This window comes from Hyalella azteca, unplaced genomic scaffold (genome assembly GCF_000764305.2).
Source record: "Hyalella azteca isolate HAZT.00-mixed unplaced genomic scaffold, Hazt_2.0.2 contig17993, whole genome shotgun sequence".
Taxonomy (NCBI): Eukaryota; Metazoa; Arthropoda; class Malacostraca; order Amphipoda; family Hyalellidae; genus Hyalella; species Hyalella azteca.
Genome location: NW_025947752.1, coordinates 30,448 through 50,085, shown reverse-complemented (window position 1 = coordinate 50,085; position 19,638 = coordinate 30,448). Strand labels below are relative to the sequence as shown.

The window sequence follows — 19,638 nt, the reverse complement described above, 5'->3', positions numbered from 1 at the left end:
TACGATTTATGTAAAATTATTGAAAGAAATTTATCAGGGAGGACAATTTCGATCAATAGGAGTGTAGGTGCTGCTTCACATGTAACTTTCGCGCACTTTCGGGCTATCATGTTCAGCTCAACGGACAGATTGTCAAATCTTTCGTAGAGGATATTCAGTGTGAGATTTTTGCATGCTCGAAAATCTCGATATACCGATGGCGTTTCACGGTTTAGTACAAGAATTCTGATTCAAGAAGCAGTTGAAGTGTTAGAAATTATGGTTTAGATATCTGTCTATCATCCGGTTGCTGTCAATCAGCAAGTCGGCGAGGACACTCTCAGAGATAATATCATTAGTCTATTAGATGTTCTGTGATTTTTTAGATAAACTGAAACAATGCCCACCTTCTAAAGTTTATTATTTAGTTCAGTCTTCATGAAATGAATAATCTACCTATCAGAATTTCTATACAAAAAATTTCAAATTTCTTTGTGCATTAAAAAACTTTTCCTTTCACAACAGGTGAACGACGACAGAGCGAGGCTCACGGAACACCTCATTCCTACGCTTCCTTTGATGCTCAACAAATTCTTGGCTGACAAGGAAAAAGTTGCCAACTTATTGCTCATTCCTCAGTACTTCGACTTGGAGATATACACCACCAGCCGACAGGAGAAGGTATGCGACTTTTCTTGTGCATGAGGAGTGATTTATGTTTTTTAAGTGTTTATTGACATTTGACTGTTAGCTTCGTCATACTCCTAAACTTTCTCCTGTTATTTCAAAAATCTCGTCCAAGATTATATAGCTGTTGCTTAATCTGCGCATTAAGTGAAATGTTGTTTTTTTCTATTGGTTGGACGTGCAATTTTTTTAAGTATTCCATGCTATCGCCAGTCATAACTCTTGTGCAGAACTTAGATCAGCTTCTGAAGTTGATCCAAGATGTCGGCGAGAAGCACAGCGACACGGAAGTCCTAGAGACAGCTGCCAAGACCCTGGAAGTTCTCTGTAACGAAGATTATGCAATTTACTCGCGCTGTGACATTTCCCGCTCTTCATTACTGGACATGCTCGCTAACACTTACAAGGAAGCCAACTCTGAATACTTCTACCTCATTGAAGGCCAGGAAACACCCGACGATGACGAGATCTTTGCCTTGAACTCTTCAGTGAAGAAGGTGTCAATCTTTTACTCGTGTCACAACATGGGTGTTTGTAATCTCTGGGACTGCCTTGCCGTGAACATTACCCGCGCCGTGGCCGGAGACAAAGCATTGCCTGAAGAGGCCGCCATGTATTGCATCTCGGCTTCTTTCTTCGCTATCATGTGGGAGCTGCACACGCTCGAGGACCAGGTCGAGAAGAAGGCGCTCAATCAGGAGGCCGTTGCGTGCCTCCAGCAGCGCCTGAACTCCTTCATTGACTCGGCCAAGCAGCTCCTTGCTGACTCGGACAGCAAAGTCCTCAAGGAAGAGGTGCGTGATTTCTGCAAGATAATAAATGTTTATTTTTGTTTTGTGTTTTCTTCACGGTTTCGTAGGAACAAGAATTTGGCTTCTGAGAGATCAACGATAAATATATATATATTTTAAATTTGCATGAAAGAGACGTGCAGCGATTGGTGTATTTTTTTCACTTCGATTGTAGTTTATCACTAAAAATTGATTTGAATATCATAAAGCTTTATTGGAGGCTCAAGCATCGTACGGCTGTTGAGCTGACAATGCTAGTCTCACGAGTTGTTTATGTTTGTGTATATGTTTTACTTGCTGAGACTTGATTCATGTTCATCAATCAATTTCCATTCAAATTCCCTAGCGATTAATTTTGTTATCTTCTGAAAGAAATGAACTTTATTAGAAACCTGTTATTTGGAACCCATAGAAAATTTATGCTGAGTGAGTCAATTTATTCTATTTGTCCGGCAATACCATTAAAACATTTACGACTTGTTCATTGTTATTGTGATCCGCAGTCGTACATCGTATTATGCGATCTTCTGATCGTGTTCAGCAGTCAGCTGCACAACACAAGCCCCAGTCTCGCCTCCCTTGTGTACGAATCTGACCGCAGCATCCAGCATCTGCTCAATGACTTCATTCAGTCCTATGTCTTCATAGATGATGATGTTGGTGAGTGATAGTCAACTTACTGATAATATGTAGCATTGGCGATGATGGTGAGTGATGATGAGTGACGATGGTGTTGGTGGTCAATTCATTGATATGCCGCATTGACGATGATAGTGAGTGATAATCAATTTACGTAGTATTTTACATCATTGATGGCGATATTAGTGAGTGATTGTGAACTTATCGATCCGCATCTAATATTATTGTTTGGAAGTCTGAATCCTTGCATTAGACTGAGTTTTGTTTTTGCCAAAATAGAATACATTTTTTCAGAGTCTCTCAGCTCGCTGAGCAGAATACTGGCAACTATCTTCATGTAAAACATTACTGAATAACTGTAGCTCGCAAGACGGGCCTGCTGGTTCGGTGAACTATGAAAATACTGTTTAACTTGAAACTTGAGTATGCCTTGAAACTCCAAAAATTCTCCATGACTGCCTTATGAGGCTTTGGAATTCAACTAGACAGTAAATCTGATGAAAAACCTCTACCGAAAGACATTCATTTTTACTATTGTATGTTTACTCGGACAACAGTTTTATTTTGCTTCTTTGGAGTGTCATCAAAACCTCCATATACAGCACTTGAGCGCATTTTTCTCATAACTAATGTTCGTTAATATATTTACTCTGCTTGAAGTCGTAGTATCAAAAATATACAGTGGCTTAGCAGCTGCTAACAAGTGTAGGAGACTGTAGTCCAGACAATGCCCTATTTTTAACGCCCTTTTAATCTCCTGCTCAGCTGACCCTCAGCAAAGCGATCATGCTAAGATCGAAGAGCTCCACAAACGTCGTAATTTCTTAGCTACCTTCTGCAAACTCGTCGTCTACAACGTTCTACCCACTAAAGTTGCCGCTGATGTCTTCAAACATTACGTCAGGGTGAGTTATTATACATAAAGTAATTCAACTACCAGGGGCCATACTTTCAAAACTCGCTAAGCGAACGTAAGTACTTACGCTCTATTTCCTTGTCTATTATTGGTGTATTTTGCTCGAAAGGCCGTCAATGATTTCCTGATGAACTTACGATCTCTTAACTTTTTTTGAAAGTATAGGCCCAGGCCGCTATCCTCTCTTTCAAGTCTTGCTTCCAAGTAAATTTGCTAAAACACGCTGCAAAAATTTTCGGATGACTCGCGGAATGAACTTCGAAATTACGTTTCTACTCATCATTCTATTGCAATATATTATTATATTAATATATTAATATTAATATTGCAAATACATACTGCAATATTAATTAGAATAGTTTTTCAATCTAGTGATAGTGCGAAAATATGTTTTTTTAGCACCTGTCTATTATTTGTTACTCTGTTTGCAGTACTATGATGACTACGGCGACATCATCAAGGCGACTTTGGGCAAAACGCGTGAAATAAACAAAGTAAACTGCGCCCGCACGATGGCTCTAGCCCTCACCATTATCTACAAGGAACTCAGCAAAGATTCGCCCAAAATAAACAAGCAAAGCACAGATTTCGTCAGCTTAAAGGTAGGTTAACAACATCTTTATACTTCAGTTGTTTATAAACCTTTTATGATAGAGCAGCACTTGGGGCCGAGTATCACTTCCTTCTGCATAATTTGGGAACTTCTATTAGTACGTATCTTTGGGAACTCTCGTCTCTCTAAGCCATTAGAGTTGAATATCTTGTCGAGAGTTAAGGGTTTTCTAGAAGATAACATTCGTATATTTATTAATTTTAAACCATTTATCTCGTAATATTTCTTCACGTTGCCACTAATCCTGTTACCAATTTTTTTTCAATGGCAGGAGTTGGCCAAGCGCTTCGCGTTATCGTTCGGCTTGGATGCCGTGAAGAACAGGGAAGCCATCACCGCCCTGCACAGAGAAGGGATCCTCTTCGCTGTCCATCCCGCCGACTCTCCCTCCGATCCTGCCGCTCCTCCTCCTAATTTGCCCTTCCTTGAGATCCTCGCAGAGTTCACGAACAAGCTTCTCAAGCAAGACAAGAAAGTTGTGTGAGTTGTTTTAATACAGATGTTTTGTAATTATTGCTTCTCAATAATTGTTAACTAGCAATTACTGCCTCTCAAACTAGATCAAGCCTGCCGTCCCATGCATGTAGGTAGCTAGTTATATTGTCGAACATTCGTTGTGGTGATTGCTTGACGCACTTCAGTTTTTGTATTAGATGGCAGTGACATTAGAGGTTGTAAGTGTTGACACTCAAGGTCTTGTGAGTTAACACTCGAGGTGTTACATGTTAACCCGTAACACTAAAGAAATGTTATATGTTCACCAACAGACAAGCGTACTTAGAGCGTCGTATCAGCGGAGGAATGCCTAGCAGCCGCAGCGAGGACTGGCAGCCGCTGGTGGTGTACCGCACGTCGCTCCTGCACGGCGAGGGCGACCAGCCCCACCAGCAGCCCAGACGCGCCTACCACAGGAAGAAGAAAGCTGGTACTTGACTCCTTCAACTTACATCACCATTACTTTATTACTATTAACCTATTATCTTTAAATAGTCATTCAACGCATACAACAGGAAGACGAAAGCTGTTACTGTTTCCTTCAACTCGCATCACCATTAGTGTTTACCTTTTATTTTCAAGCACTTATTACTATTTAAGCAAATCGATCGTATCGACTGATCGGAAATTAAACAATTGAATTATTGAAATCTTGCATATATTTGTAAAGTTTATTTGTGTGTGTTTAAAGCATAGTGCCTTGAATATATAGAGCTAATCCCGAGGAACATCAAGTTGACCTGCTAGAAGCTAAGTAATCAGTACGTGTTTTTAAAGGATCCGTGTACTGTATATTATCTTGTCATCCTACAGGAGCTGATGACGACGACGATGATGATGACGATATGGAGACATTCCAGTGAGCATAATTTTCATTAATTTTAATTAATAATTTAAGTTTTATTAAGTTTTCAGTAAAAGTATATTCGGAAGTTTCGTACGTTATAATTTTGAATATGAGATTTCTTGTAAATATTTGAATTGATGAACAAATCTGACAGCTTGAATACGAGTTTACTGAAGTCTAGAACCTCGATTAGGCTAGATTCTTAAGACGGTGAATTTATTTTAATGTTATAAGAGGAGAAATGTATTATTATTATTATTAATATAAATTAGGATATATTGTCGGCTATTTTTTGCGACTTGTTGATTCGATCTCCGTGCCACAGCCACGTGGAAGAGGCGGTCCGCGAGACGGGAAGGCCACGTCGCAAGAGACGTCTGGAGCAGACCATCCCTGACATCATCGGCCGCATGATCAGGCACAAGTGGAACATCGACGGCCAGAGCGTGCACTGTACCGGCACCGTGTTGGGCATGTCTGCTCCCGGTACTGTGCCCGAGGAGAGTGAAGACGGCATGGAAGTGTCCGGCACTTGTTACGACGTGCAGTACGACGATGAGGACTTCGTCAGGCATCTGATCCTTGAAGGGGACTGGCAGCGAGGAGACGTGCAGGTTCTGGGCAGGCGTAGTCCTCCCGAGGAGGAGTAAAGCAACTGCCGCAGGACATTTGTCATGTTTGCGTTGAATGAATAGCTGCTTTGGATGTCTGGTTTTCTTCTGAAACTATTCCATTATTTTGATATTGTCTATTTCGTTTCTCAGGTATTGTTTAGAAAGTGGAGTAGTTTCTTCGATTACGTAATTGAGGCTTTACGTTGCTGTTAATCACTTGTATTCATATTAAAACGTTGCAAATAAGACTCAGCTGTAATTATCAATAGTTAGATTAATTTCACAACTAACAGACGGGAAAATGTCCAGCGTTTTATTTCACTTCTCCGCCGTAAGCGAAAGGATCAAATTGTAGTCCTTGATGAATCGTATGAATCGATTGCGTTGGAAGTATTACTTAGTTACTCATCTTCATTTTTGTTCAATGTGTTAGACATTTGTGACGTTTTCTATCAAGTATTTTGCTAGCTTTTGATGTTCAGCAAACTTGAGTGCAGGAAAGCTTAATTTTAGTTCAAGTTTCGTGACAGTTGGACCAGACTTGTTTCAGCTCGTAGTCTTATTGACGTAAGTTTATTAAGGCATTTTCTGTCTCGTAGTTTCTGTTCAACTTGTTCCTAAGGAAATCTAGATTATTGTCTGCAAAATTTCTGCAGTTTTCCGTTCTGGCGTTCTGGTGTATTGACAAATCTTTGACTTTTAGCAGACTCGAGTTGTTCCTGCTTCATGCATGACTTTAACATGATTTCACGTCGCTGAAAAAAATGTTCCTATTTTTTTTTTATTTCTATCGATAACAACATTTTGACGTACGTGTTCCTGTACCATAAAACGGGGTGATTCGAACCAGTTTTAGCGCTATAATTTTTCTGATACAAATAGTCACATAGTAAATATATAAAATGTATCTCTTTATTGCATTTGTAGGTTATCTTATTGTACTTCAAGAGCCATCAACACAATTCAAGAACTTTTTGAGTTCGGGGTTTTCTTTTCTTAAATGTAGAAACGGTCACACCTCCTTTACGGTATTTATTATTGAATCGTTGCTTAAAAAAAATCATTATAAAATTTTCTGTTTAAACGAGGAATGTTTCTTTTTGAACATCTAATAGCGTGAGATGTTCAGCTCTGAGCTATTTTCTGATTCATTTACAGGTTGTTCTAGTATAGTCGTAGCTTTCAACTCATCACATTTGTACCTGTTGTTTTCGTTTAAAATACAGCGTTTCTTAGCTATAAGTGAGCTCCAATATCCTTACATTCTTTCAAAAACTTGTTATTAAATATTAATATCTGGTTCACGGCATAAACATATTCGTACGAATCGGGAAAATGTGACCAGCAGGGAAAAGTTGATGATCTATCCTGGTAATGAAAAAATCTTATCATTCTATATTTCTTAATATCTTTATTGCAGCTCATTCTTCAGAAGTGTTGCAATTCATCTTGCCTAGAAGGATGAACATGTAGCCTGCTTTCACTTCAATCTTTAGTCTATTGAGGAAACTCGACTTACCAGCCCCAACCATATGAATAATGTTGAAACGGTTGACAATGTGTTTTTTTTTTTAAATTAATTCTTAAGCTTTTTATACTTCCCTGTTAGGATATTTGGCAAGAAATTTCCAATTATTTTAGGAGGGAACATTTTCTGCTCTGTGCACAGTATCGCAGTTCAAAGAAGTGAGATGAACTACCATTATTGTGTAGGGTTCAAGTACGATTTCCACAGTGTTAGTGAATCGGTTATTGGTAGCTTAAATTTACGTAAGAGAGAATCGAGACCAACGTTCATAATGAACTCTGCTCAATTAGTTTATAATAGCCTGGAACTGTCGATATAACTCTACAGTGTTTAATGCCCGGTGTTCGCGATGCGCATGTATATCGAGACATGACTGCTAAAGCTATAGGATAGCTCTACCATCCCTGTCGAAACCTTAAGTATGAAATGGCAATTTCTATTTCCGTAATTCAAACAAATCAAAATTTTAAATTGAGGTTCTCTCTGGGTTATCGTGTGATAAACAACAGAATAAATACGACGGCGAAGAGTCTTGGTATTTTGAAGCAAAATATCTCCACTCGCGACGTGTTGGTCCGCTAAACGAAGTTCACACACTTGGGGTGGTCTCCGGTGTATGCCTCACACACCGCTTCTTTTAATGACTCCAAGCGATTTTGTAGATTATCTCTTGTATATTCCTGGAAAAAAAGATCTAGTAAGAATCCATGCACAATTTTCAGATAATGTCAAACATCACTGACTCAACAAATGCACATTCGATTTCGGCATGACCGACGAGGAATCTTCCAAATTAATATGAACCAAGTTTGCCGTAAGTTTCCCATGATAATTATTGCGTAAAAATAATTACAAGCCTATCGCTATAAGCAGGATATATTGTTAGTATACTTTAGGGGCATCTTGGAATTTTGTCATTTTTAGTGAGTGCATTGGGTGACGTGAGGCGTATGACTAGGTCATGAATTAATTTTTTGAATTCATCAATAGGTTTCACATGAAAGGCAAGGTCACGAAGTTTTGTGTCCCGCCTTGTCGGTTGCCTCTATGCATTGGGCAAGTGTGCATCGAGAGTTTGCTTTCGAAGCCGTTTCATTATCGCTAGTCAACGAGCATTCCGTACTCGGTTACATATTCGTCCTTCAAGTCGGGTTCCTGATCGGGAATCTATTGTTTAGTGGGTGATCACATTCAGGGCAAGTGGAAGTGTAAATGCAAGATAAATTTGGAGGTCAACGGACAGCCTCGACGCCCGAAAATGTAGAGAGAGTTAGAGGCGTTTCTGCGTTCACATATTATGGACAACATTTTTCAGCGCGTCTCATCTCCTTGAGAGGTGATTTTTGGCTGGCCCGATCCCCCGATTAGGCTCCGTGTGATTTTTTATGGGGACATGCTCGATAAGAAAAATCTTAAAAGAATTGTTTACAATAACTGATCAAGGAGCCTATCTCATTTGAAGAACAACATACGCCAAGCCATTAGGGGCTCAATAGTCGTTCGTCGAAGCGCGATTAATCTGCCTCAGAGGGGTCATTGAATAAAATTGTAATGCGAGATTTTTTAGCACGATGAAGGAAGCAGCGTTAGCATCTCAAAGAGACGAAGTGACAAGGAGGGACAGGTGAAAAGCAACAGAAACGAAGACACTCGAACAAGAGGTCGCTTACACGGGACGTCGGCCGCCCGCACGAGAGAGACAGAGAAGGGAAATGCAAGGAATCCTACCTACATAATAACTTAACCCCACAACTGAGACCTACAGTCAGACACCGCGAGCTCAGCGGTGGGGCGCTCAGGAACAATCCCCCTAGGAACGCGAAATCCCATAGGACTTTTGACGCGCACAGACACGCGTCAAAAGTCCCCCCTGAGGGGATTTTTAGCACGAAATAATGCTGAGATTTTGCTCATACAAGGACAATAAATTTAATGGCATGCGCTCTCAATTAACAATCACTTACGTGCCCCACATAGTGTAATGCGTCATGAGACAAACCCAACCCTGTCTGTTCTGTAACACGACGACAAAAATTTAGAGGCTCTAAATACCTGGTGCCATCGAAGATATAATTATTTAGTTAAGTCTAATTTTCCCCTCGGATGCGTACAAAAGATGTAGGGGATTTAGTTGCGTCTAATTTACCCCCCGGATGCGTAGAGAAGATGTAAGTGATTTAGCTGCGTCTAATTTACGTCTCAGATGCGTAATGGAGATGTAGGGGATTAAGTTGCATCTAATCTGCCTCTCTTATGTACACAGAGGGGATTTTGAGGCTCAAGTTTTTTTTTTGTGCCATCGAAGATGCAGGCCTGATTTAATTTGAGTCTCGGATGCCTATACAGTAGTTTCGAACCCTCACCCCGTTGATGGTGACGGTGGGCACAAAGTTCAGCTTTGGTCGCAGCACGGCAGTCTTGCGGCCGTTCATGTAGAGCAGGACCGCCCCCAGCTTCCTCCCAGCGCATCGCTCTATGGGATCCCACTCCATGTCGAGCGCCTGCGTGCACTGCAAGCATATCACTCTTAGTGAGATGTGTGCAAAATGCTATATTGTACCTGAACAAATGATATTATTATACAATGATACTGATTTATTATGATATTATTAGTAATAAATTGAACAAATGATAGTAATATTAATAATATCAGTAGCACTTATGCATTGTAACAACTGACCATCTAATTTTTAGTAGAAAATCAGAAAAAATTTAGCCTGAAAAATATACGGCCACATGAAAACACATTAGTTTCAATTTTATAATCTGAACGTTACATTTTTGAACGCGTAAAAAATATTTCATTATCAAACTATTATTCTCAGATTTAGGGATTTCTATTTTATAGACATTTTATTCCAATTTAAACAATTTACATAAAAACATCATAGCGAAATTAAATCCAAGTCCTCATTTTTTGAAACTTAGATTTCATATTGGATGAATACAATATCATTAGGTTCTAAAAACAATTACGGCATCTTAACATTTCTAAAAAACATTTTACAAATTAACTTCGATGCTAATAGGTGGATGTGACACATGGAACAACATCCGGTTCGATGAAACGAGAATTGTGATACCTGTGTTAAGGCTTATCTATATTTTTTAGAAGTGTTGCTACATGGCACACAAATCATATCTAGGAACAGCGAAGTACGATTTAAGACCGAATCTTCTTTAGAAATAGTTAAGTACGAGTTAGGTGTGAATCTGCTCTATAAATAGCATAGTAGGATTCGGGTTTGAATCTTCCCTAGAAATAGCGTAAACCATATTCAACCATAACATCCGATTTAGGGTCGAATATTTTCTAGGAACAGCGAAATACGATTTAGGTTAAAAAGTGTCCAGTTCGCAATCTTCTCTAGAAATAGCTAAGTACGAGTTAGGTGTGAATTTGCTCTATAAATAGCATACTACGATTCGGGTTTGAATATTCTCTAGAAATGGCGAAGTACGATTTAGCCTTTAGGGTTGTATCTTTTCCAGGAACAGCGAAATAAGATTTAGGTTTAAAAGTGTCCAAGAAATGGCGAAGTACGATTTAGGGTTGTATCTTTTCTTGAACAGCGAAATACGATTTAGGTTAAAAAGTGTCCAGTTCGCAGCGAACCTCTCTTCCAGCGGCTGCTGGATCTCTCTTGGCCATCATGCAGGAGAAGAGGCGCATTTGGTCCTCCTTGGACAAGACGCTCTGCGCGCAGCTCATCACGCGGTTGCCCTGACACTCACGCTGGCCGTGCTGGCACTGGAACTCGAACGACACGCGGCCCTCACGGAGGCGAGGGCGGGCCTGTGAATTATTATGACATTTATTCGTTCCTCATTTGAAAATAATTACAAATTAGTTATAACACTAATGAATTTTCCAAAGCATGTTTGTTTACGAACATCGCGAGTCAAATGATGAAGTTTCAATTTTTACTATTTATCCAAATTTTGACTGTGATCACCGCCCGTAAAATTAGTTGTGATTTGGCATCGTAAATTGGGACGGATCAATTAGGAGGTTTCATTAACGTCTCACGTATACTCGAAGTGTGAAGAACGTACTATTATTACCTAACTGATTCAACATGAATACAGGCAAAATAGAATATAGTTTAAATAACCGTTAAAATATAAAAATTACCAATAGCAGAGCAGAAAATTAGGCATCGAGGGTTATAGACTTGAACCTTAGGATGAAATTGAATAATTTTCCAAACTTTCTACCATTGGTGAATAGAAATAAAAGGCGACAGCCTACGTGGATGTCGAAGTTTTTCTTTGATGGTCCGTCCTACACAATAGACGCAGGTTGTGGTACAGTATGTGTAATTTACCAGACAGCAGCTGATCTTTTATTTCTCGAGACTCGGTCATGAGGCAGAAAATAGTTCCCATCGGCAAGCGACGTGATTTATAGGCTGCTTCTGTGCGTTAAATTATTGTGAATGAAATAATTCGATTTCTCGAGCAGGAAGTTTGGCTCGTCTGTGATCACAATTAGCTCAATGTTCTCGAGAAGAAGTGCTGAGTTAATCACGCAGTGCACGTACTGGTTCCACGACTGTAAAGGATTTGTTTACTCTTCATTAGCTTCTATCGCAAACAGCAAAAACTTCATAAAACAATACTAATTCAAAGTAGGGAACAATATAATGAACAATTCAATGTTGACTTTAGATCGTTGCAAAACATATTATTTTTTCCTCACGTATATTTCGATGCCAAGAACGTAAAATTTTTAATGGCAGAATATAATTATTAAATTTTTGTATCATATTAGACTTTTTTCTATTTAGATGGTTGAAAAAATACTAATAAAGTGGAAGACGTAGTAGTAACTCACCAGTGCTTTTCCGAAGGGCACAAAATTGACGTCAAGGATGTCTTTGAGGTCCGTGTAGGTGGGCAGAAGCTGACTGCGGAAAAACATCTTTGAGTCGGGACACAGAGTCTCGAAGTAAACCGTCACCTCGACCTTAGCATGATTCTGTCGAACACAAACGAAAATATCGGTCAATACATTTAAATTACATTTAAAACATTTAAATTTAGATTTGATTAAAACGCTTAATCGAAACATTTTAAAAGACTTAAATTAGAATAGTGTTGATACAGCATGGGTTTGTGCAGCTAAGTGAAATTTCTTTAATTTACACGAGAGTAAAAAAAAACGAAGATTTTTGATAAGTAAATCACATTCTATTTGTAGATAAAATAGCTGGAAATTTTGTGTAATTACAGAGAGCACACATGAAGTTGCAAATTTTGTGACTTATCAGAGGCGGCTCTCCAGCGTGGCCTGGGACTGCTACGTCCGAAACATCAATTAAGGTGTTCTACATCAATACATGATTTTATGCTTTTTATTTTAGATATTACACATAACATTACAAATTATATTACACATTAATACATGCAACTTTATATAATTAGTGGAGAACGTTCGGCTCTTCGACTCCAAGAAAATATATTTTATTTAAAATAATGTTCTTAAAAAGCCTGTAACCATTACATGGGGCGGCAGTGCAACACCGCAACATGAACACAACATGACCGACTTAAGAGACTGCATGGCCCATGGGATAATTTTTCTGATCTCAAGTTTAAATTCCGAAATTATTTATGTATGGTTATGTCATCATTCATTGCAAAACTTATTAGGCGAAATAAATTCGAATGTTAATAATTGACGGGAAATGAAAGTGAACGTTCTATGAAGCTCTCACTGACACGCTCAACGCTGTCATCTAGTAACGCGGTAGACGCGGCAGTGGCAGTTCAAGTTCACCGGTCGTAAGGCGACCAATAGGATAATACAAGCAAATTGAACTGTTGTTTCCGAGTAATAAATACATAATATACATTTCTCAAACGTCCATCACAAACAAAATGTATACTAAGCTTGAATAATATGCGTTTAAAAATTACTTTTTAAAGGCAACACTTGTAAAGAATCCAGTGTCTCCGATGTTACACATGTACAATGAATTTCTAATTTTATTTTCGGATATTAAAAAAATTATTTATAATTTTGTAATGTACAAAATGTTGTATGTTAATTTGAAAAATTAATTTTGATTAAAATTTTATTATTTAAGGAAATTAATTTACAATTTTATTAATATATAAAAAATTTTAATTTTCAAAATTAGTAATTCTGCCAATGACTTTATGCATTGTCTCTGACCTCACGCAAGTGCGGAAAATTTCAGAACGATTGGACAGGTAGAAGAGTGTTAAATATCGATTATAAGATTTGTTGCATACAATTTTTTTTTTAATTTTTACAATATTAAATTTTTTTATTTAAATTATTACAATTCTTTTTTCTGTCAACTGATTCATACATTGTCTCCGAATTAGAAGTGTGTTAAATATCGATTATAAGATTTGTAGCAGACAGACAAACAAACAAACAAACAAACAAACAAGAAATGAAGTTAAAGAGAAGTGTTGTGAAAACATTTAAAATTAGACTGTTTTGAGAGAATCTTCTGCATAATGGATCATATGGGGTAACTAATCACAAAATTAGTGTAAATTAATCTACCGAATACAAACGATGGAATTGCCATATCAATTATTTCGGCGTGTGCAACAACATTAAATGCGTGAAGGTAACACCGATGTCCTACTCATGGTTGAATTAATACGTATGTATCAATTCAACCATGGTCCTACTTACGTCGATATCCTGACGTAGTGATCGAACGATCTATCGAATGAAGAGTTACCGGGGCTTTACTCTCGTAACTTAAGTACACGTAACAGCCTAAGTACGCATAGCGACAGATGTCTCGTCTGTGATTGGTGGGTTTAGCTTAAAAAACCAACAGCGATTAGCTAACGGAGTAACAAATTCATAATTATTTAAGATAGTACGGCCACTGAACTCTGCACGTTACAGCAACACAGGGTCATAGTCTACAAGCTGCGCCAAACTTTTCCGTGTCTTGTTTTGAATTTTCAGAAGCATGTTTCATGCCACGTAGATAACAAAGAGATGCAGAGCAACTATATATAGTGATGCTAAATCTATGATTCGATGGAAATACATCCGTGGTGCTCAGAATAGCTCTGAATTTTGTCAAGATCAAGGTAACAGGGTATCAGGGTATCAAGGTATCAGGGCATCAGGGTATCAAGGTATCAGGGCATCAGGGTATCAGAATTTAGGGTATCAGGGTATCAGAGTATAAGGGTATCAGGGTATCAGGGCATCAGGGTATCAGGGTATCAGGGTATCAGGGTATCATGGTATCAGGGTTTAGGGTATCAGGGTATCAGAGTATCAGGGTATCAGGGTATCATGGTATCAGGGTTTAGGGTATCAGGGTATCTGGGTATCAGGGTATCAGGGTATCAGGGCATCAGGGCATCAGGGTATCAGGGTTTAGGGTATCAGGGTATCAGGGTATCATGGTATCAGGGTATCAGAGTATCAGGGTTCGATCCCAGCTACCTGAGACAGATCCGGTCAGAATCGGCGCGGTGGCCGTGCGAGTAAGCACAGAATCTGAAGCAGTGATCGAGTTGCGTGTTCGAGACCCGCAACACGCTGTGAATGTTTCACGATGTTAAGAATCGGTGACAGATCTTCGGCCTAATCAACGCTGAAACCTTTATTATTATATCATATATTTTAATGGCTAATAAGTGTCGCTGGATGCATAGACTTCATCCCATCCATTCCTAGACACCTCATCATGCGAGACATTTAATCACTCTAGCAATTCATCATCGGGACATTTCATTCATAACAAATTCAGCTAAACCTAATCTATATGTACTTAAGTTTATATGGTTAATTGCTTTAATAATGAAATGTCCCAATGCTGAATTGCAATAGTGATGCAATGGCTCGAATGTTGAGGTGTCCGGCACAAGGTCATGAGGTGTCCAATTTTTCCGGCACACAAATGAGGTGTCCGGCCACCCATTTCATGAGTTAGCACAAGCTGGGAGGACGAGGCCCAGGCCCAATGTTATTAAATCTTATACAACGCCTCATAAAAGTGAGGGCATTTGCCCCTCAAAAATATATCAGCCTTGAGGAAGGCTAAAACATTCTTAAAGCGAAGATACACAGGAGAATAGTTTCATATCAATTAATATAACGTAAAGTCAGTTAAAAAAAATAAGTAACAGAAATTTGCCACTAAAATTGATTATTTAACTTCAAAATACCATTTTTCGATGGAACTGCAAACTTTCCCCGGTGCAGAGAACAGTAAATGAATTATTATTGCCATAAAGGTTAAATAATTGTAACAAATTATTTTCAGACTTTTGAGCGGTAACTAATTCACATTGAATGCAAATAGCGTTCCGAAAATTCTATCATAACCGCTATCCTTACTATAATGAGCTATTCACGAACTCGTCAATTCCTCAAAACAAATATATAAATTCCACAGATCATAACCATTAGGTAATAACCGACTTGAAAATGCTAACATTTAAAACAAAAAATGCGTATTGGTAATTATATGGCGATGGGTTTTCATGACAAGAGGTGAAGGTTCCTGCTCCATAGTTGCTCATACTTTGTTTTCATATCCAAACACGAGTTATGATGATTGTTGTTTGCAAGAATATTTACGATTGATGACTAGTTCAAATTCTACCTGAGAAGTAAATTTAAATTGGTCAGCCATATCTAATTCCGATGGGCATTGTACCGAATTATTCTTTATTACGATATACAGGATTACTTGCCCTGCCAATAACGTCGTCATTGATACGAAGCAACAGTCAAATGACGATAAGAAACTAGTCCTTTTCTACAAGCGATAGAATATCATTATAAATTTGATAGAAACATCTGATTTTAATGTGTTTAAAAACATGTTACACCTATAGGCAATAGTTTGTACTTTGTAATAATATGGAGACTAACTGGCGAGAAGTGATATGGTCCAGGAATGTTTTTATTTATTTGATAATGAACTGGAAAATTTTCGATCTCTATATAGAGCCTGGCAATTGAAATAAATATAAACTACTAATCGACCGCATTGAACGCCGCCCCAAATTCAGTTTAGATTAGTTATGCATCAAATTATTTTCTCGAGTCGTAGAAAAATTTTCGAAATTAAAATGATGTCAGAATGATGTTTGTCTGAAACAAAATGATTCTGTATCATTACTTAGTCTCAGACTCGGTGAATGTCCAGCGCTGTAAAATGAGCTGGGTGCAATTTTTTACCACATTAATTTAACCACCTTTTCGCGAATTCAATCTCGGGAACCCGTAGGATCGTAGTGGCATTCTGCTCGCCACGAGTTATACTTGAGGCGAGCAGTAAGTAAATGGTTCCTCAGAGTATTTCTATTCCCTAAACCTGAAGAAAAAACTAAAACTTGCTTACCAATGAACTGTACGCCTGAGGCATTATTCCAGTTATAACATCGTATGGCTCACAATATATCTTACGAATGAACTGTACGCCTGAGGCATTATTCCAGTTATAACATCGTATGGCTCACAATATATCTTACGAATGAACTGCACGACTGAGGCATTATTCCAGTTATAACATCGTATGGCTCACAATATATCTTACGAATGAACTGTACGACTGAGACATTATTCCAGTTATAACATCGTATGGCTCTCTTCCGTGAATAACAAGTGAACAAGCGAAGGAACCTTCCGTGAATAACAAGTGAACAAGCGAAAGAATCTTCCGTGAATAACAAGTGAACAAGTGAAGAAAACTTCCGTGAATAACAAGTGAACAAGCGAAGGAATATTCCGTGAATAACAAGTTAACAAGCGAAGGAATCTACCGTGAATAACAAGTGAACAGGCGAATGGAGTTTCCGTGAATAAAAAGTGAACAAGCTAAGGAATTTTCTGCTGCGTGAATTCATTAATAATCAAGATTAGTCAAGAAGTTATTCTACCATTTTGGTGGATTAATTAGATGGCGATATGATGGGCATGAACATTTGTGGTATATGTACTACAGAGAACGCGTTCATAGCAAGACATTTATGAAAATATTTATGAATGTTGAGAAACCTACTTTTTGAAAATATTCCATCCATCTTCACAAATCGTGTGTCTTGTGCTCGATCGTAGTTTCTTTCTAGTTTAGCCACTTGCAATTTATTGACCTTCTATCTTACCTATATGTATGGTATGTTTAATGCAAGCCTGATTATGAAAGAGGAATAGCACATAATACTAAATAACAAAAATATAGGGCAACTCGGTTTAAATTATATTCAGTGATCAAACAAAAATAAAATAATTCTCGCAGGTTTTGCGATATAATTATTATTATATTAGGAATGTCAAACAAAATTATATTCGGTAGTCAAACAAAAATAAAATAATTCTTGCAGGTTTCAAGATATAATTTTTATTATATTAGGAATGATTTTACGTGATGCTTTACAAAATCAGTACTCAGAATAGTGCGACAGGATGTTTACAGTTTTGAAGAACACTTGCTATATTTGAACTGCGCTCTTCATGGGAGCTTGGTAAATAATTTTTATATGTTATCATAATAAAAATTTTAGCGTGCTGATACTGAGAGCGCAGTGCTGGCCTAAGTCTCGCGTGTCGCCACAGGACGCCCTAGTAATGTTTTTGCATGGCAGTTGGAACGGGTGAATTTTTTGCATATTGTAGATTGACATTCCTTATCGTAAACAAAAGCGTAAATTGTCGACGTGTGCAAGCAGCAGAACGAAAAAAGTCAACGTTTTAGATGGTTGATTTTTACTTTCCGTTTTCAAGATATCGTCACAGTTTGCAAATAAATTTGCACGTAATTATAGACTTGTAAATGTAAAGTTTTTCGTTCAAGTGCCAGTAACACAATCAGGCATTCATTAAATTGAACGCTGCAAGAGACACTCCGTCCCCGAATGTTTAGCACCTTTGAGCAAAGCATGACAAACTGTCGTATTAAATTTCATACACAATTATCACAAAGAACCACCTATAGTACAGTAACCGCCCCGAGAAGATTTTTCGTAAAAAACGTCATATTAATGAAATGGTTTTACAAACTAAACAAATTTTCCCCAACATTAACATTTTATATCGTTGACTTATTCTTCATGATGTGATATTTGTTTGACATTGAAATTCGCACCAGGCCAAACATTAGTTGAGTTTTTGGTACATTTAACCTTGAAGGAGTCGATCAGATAAACCAATTTAATAAAATAATTCTTAAGAAATCTTCTGTAACGAACGTTAGTGGGCGACCTAACTAATTATGTGCAAGATAAAAAAAAAATTCAACCTGAGTCGCCCAAAAACTCGCTGGGGCTGAAAGTGAAATCGACTTTCATCTTCGCATAGTGTGATTCAGGTAGGTATCATGCGACCCATTGAGCAATAGAAACAAATTATCCAAATGGACAGATCCTACGCTATTTTTTTTGAACATCAGAAGTGCATTATTCACTTATTAAAAATAATTCCGAGCGATAACCTCAAGACAGGAATTTTATACCCCATACTGTACATATAACACATTTAGAAATGAGAGTTTTTTTGCACACAGGCTCGCATTGTACCCGCCCATATGAAAAATAACTCAACTCTAACTACCAATGCACTGCGTAGAACATGAAAGTATGAGTCTTGTATGACACGCATATTCACAACTGCAGGTCATGATGTTGAAAAGCCAATGGCTTGCTTAGTTAGTCGAATGCCTTGAAGATAAACTGCGAGTGGAATTTAAGTCGGGTGACAAGTCTGCGAACATTCATGATTTGGGAATGTACCGGCCGTAGTGAATGTTGGTAAAGAATATAATAAGGAGACTAAAGGACGAGTGATTAATAGTACTGCGATTTGATCAGAGGCGCTCACAGTTGGAACGATGAATAACATTGATAGAATACACCACTACGCTGTTTAATGGATGAAACACGACTAAAGGTGCCGTCCAGCAGACTGCTAGTAAAAGAACGACTGTAATAAGAGAACACTATCCGCTAATAGAACGTTAGAAGTAAATGAACCGGCAAAATGATCAACCGTATTAGCAGCCCTCATGATTATATTACTTACAGAGAGCAATCATGTGTCTATATGCCTTCGATATGTTATTCAAACGTAACATAACAAGAACACTAACTACAAAGCTTTTAAGGAATATCGGCTAACCAGGGTAGTATACAAATGAATTTGTTAAAAAGTTATCATATTTCTTAGCGTGATGTGGGCCTATTGCATGCTGATTTGAAGCGCCGTATAAGCAGATGTAGCATTTCTTGGTGGTTCAATTTATTAGGTTCTAATTCAAGATTCTCAAACAGCACAGTAAGGTTCGTTTAATTGGAATTATTTTAAACGTAGTACTTCTATGGTAAGGAAAAAAATGAGAAGTAGGTTAAAAATGTCAGCCTTCATGATATTAATCGGTAATGAATATTATTTAATGCTTACCCTGGAGTCCCCTGCTACGGCAAGGAAAATAGATGCGCAGACCGAGACCAACAACCAACCTCTCACTTCCATGTCTGGTGGCGTTATGCATCGCTAAGACGCTAACTTGCA

General features: G+C 38.1%; 2 protein-coding genes across 4 annotated transcripts in view; one reads left to right on the top strand and one right to left on the bottom strand.

Annotated features, from left to right (window-relative positions):
• The window catches only part of LOC108672007 (cohesin subunit SA-2), a 19,555-nt gene extending 12,419 nt beyond the window's left edge, over positions 1–7,136 (top strand). For all 3 annotated transcript variants that reach the window (XM_047885481.1, XM_018159618.2, XM_047885480.1), the window contains 9 exons: positions 505–660; positions 897–1,460; positions 1,961–2,117; positions 2,862–3,001; positions 3,444–3,614; positions 3,897–4,105; positions 4,393–4,550; positions 4,934–4,979; positions 5,293–7,136. In XM_047885481.1, the coding sequence (XP_047741437.1) occupies positions 505–660; positions 897–1,460; positions 1,961–2,117; positions 2,862–3,001; positions 3,444–3,614; positions 3,897–4,105; positions 4,393–4,550; positions 4,934–4,979; positions 5,293–5,617 (1,926 nt within the window). In that variant the 3' untranslated portion in view covers positions 5,618–7,136. The remainder of the gene's footprint in view (positions 1–504; positions 661–896; positions 1,461–1,960; positions 2,118–2,861; positions 3,002–3,443; positions 3,615–3,896; positions 4,106–4,392; positions 4,551–4,933; positions 4,980–5,292) is intronic.
• LOC108672008 (gamma-interferon-inducible lysosomal thiol reductase) lies at positions 6,967–19,638 on the bottom strand. The gene is made up of 5 exons (XM_018159620.2): positions 19,528–19,638; positions 11,947–12,090; positions 10,726–10,905; positions 9,473–9,619; positions 6,967–7,789 (listed from the first exon to the last, which is right to left on the bottom strand). Exons 1-5 carry the CDS (start codon positions 19,597–19,599, stop codon positions 7,688–7,690), a joined length of 645 nt encoding a protein of 214 aa, XP_018015109.1. The 5' UTR covers positions 19,600–19,638; the 3' UTR covers positions 6,967–7,687.

Bases quoted from the DNA above. Each gene is read 5' to 3' on its own strand.
- LOC108672008 (XM_018159620.2), bottom strand. From the start codon at position 19,599: ATGGAAGTGAGAGGTTGGTTGTTGGTCTCGGTCTGCGCATCTATTTTC. The intron at 10,906-11,946 runs GTGAGTTACTAC...AATAATTCACAG, and splicing joins TGCCCTTCGGAAAAGCACTG to GCCCGCCCTCGCCTCCGTGA. The intron at 7,790-9,472 runs GTGAGGGTTCGA...CTTTTTTTCCAG, and splicing joins CCACCGTCACCATCAACGGG to GAATATACAAGAGATAATCT.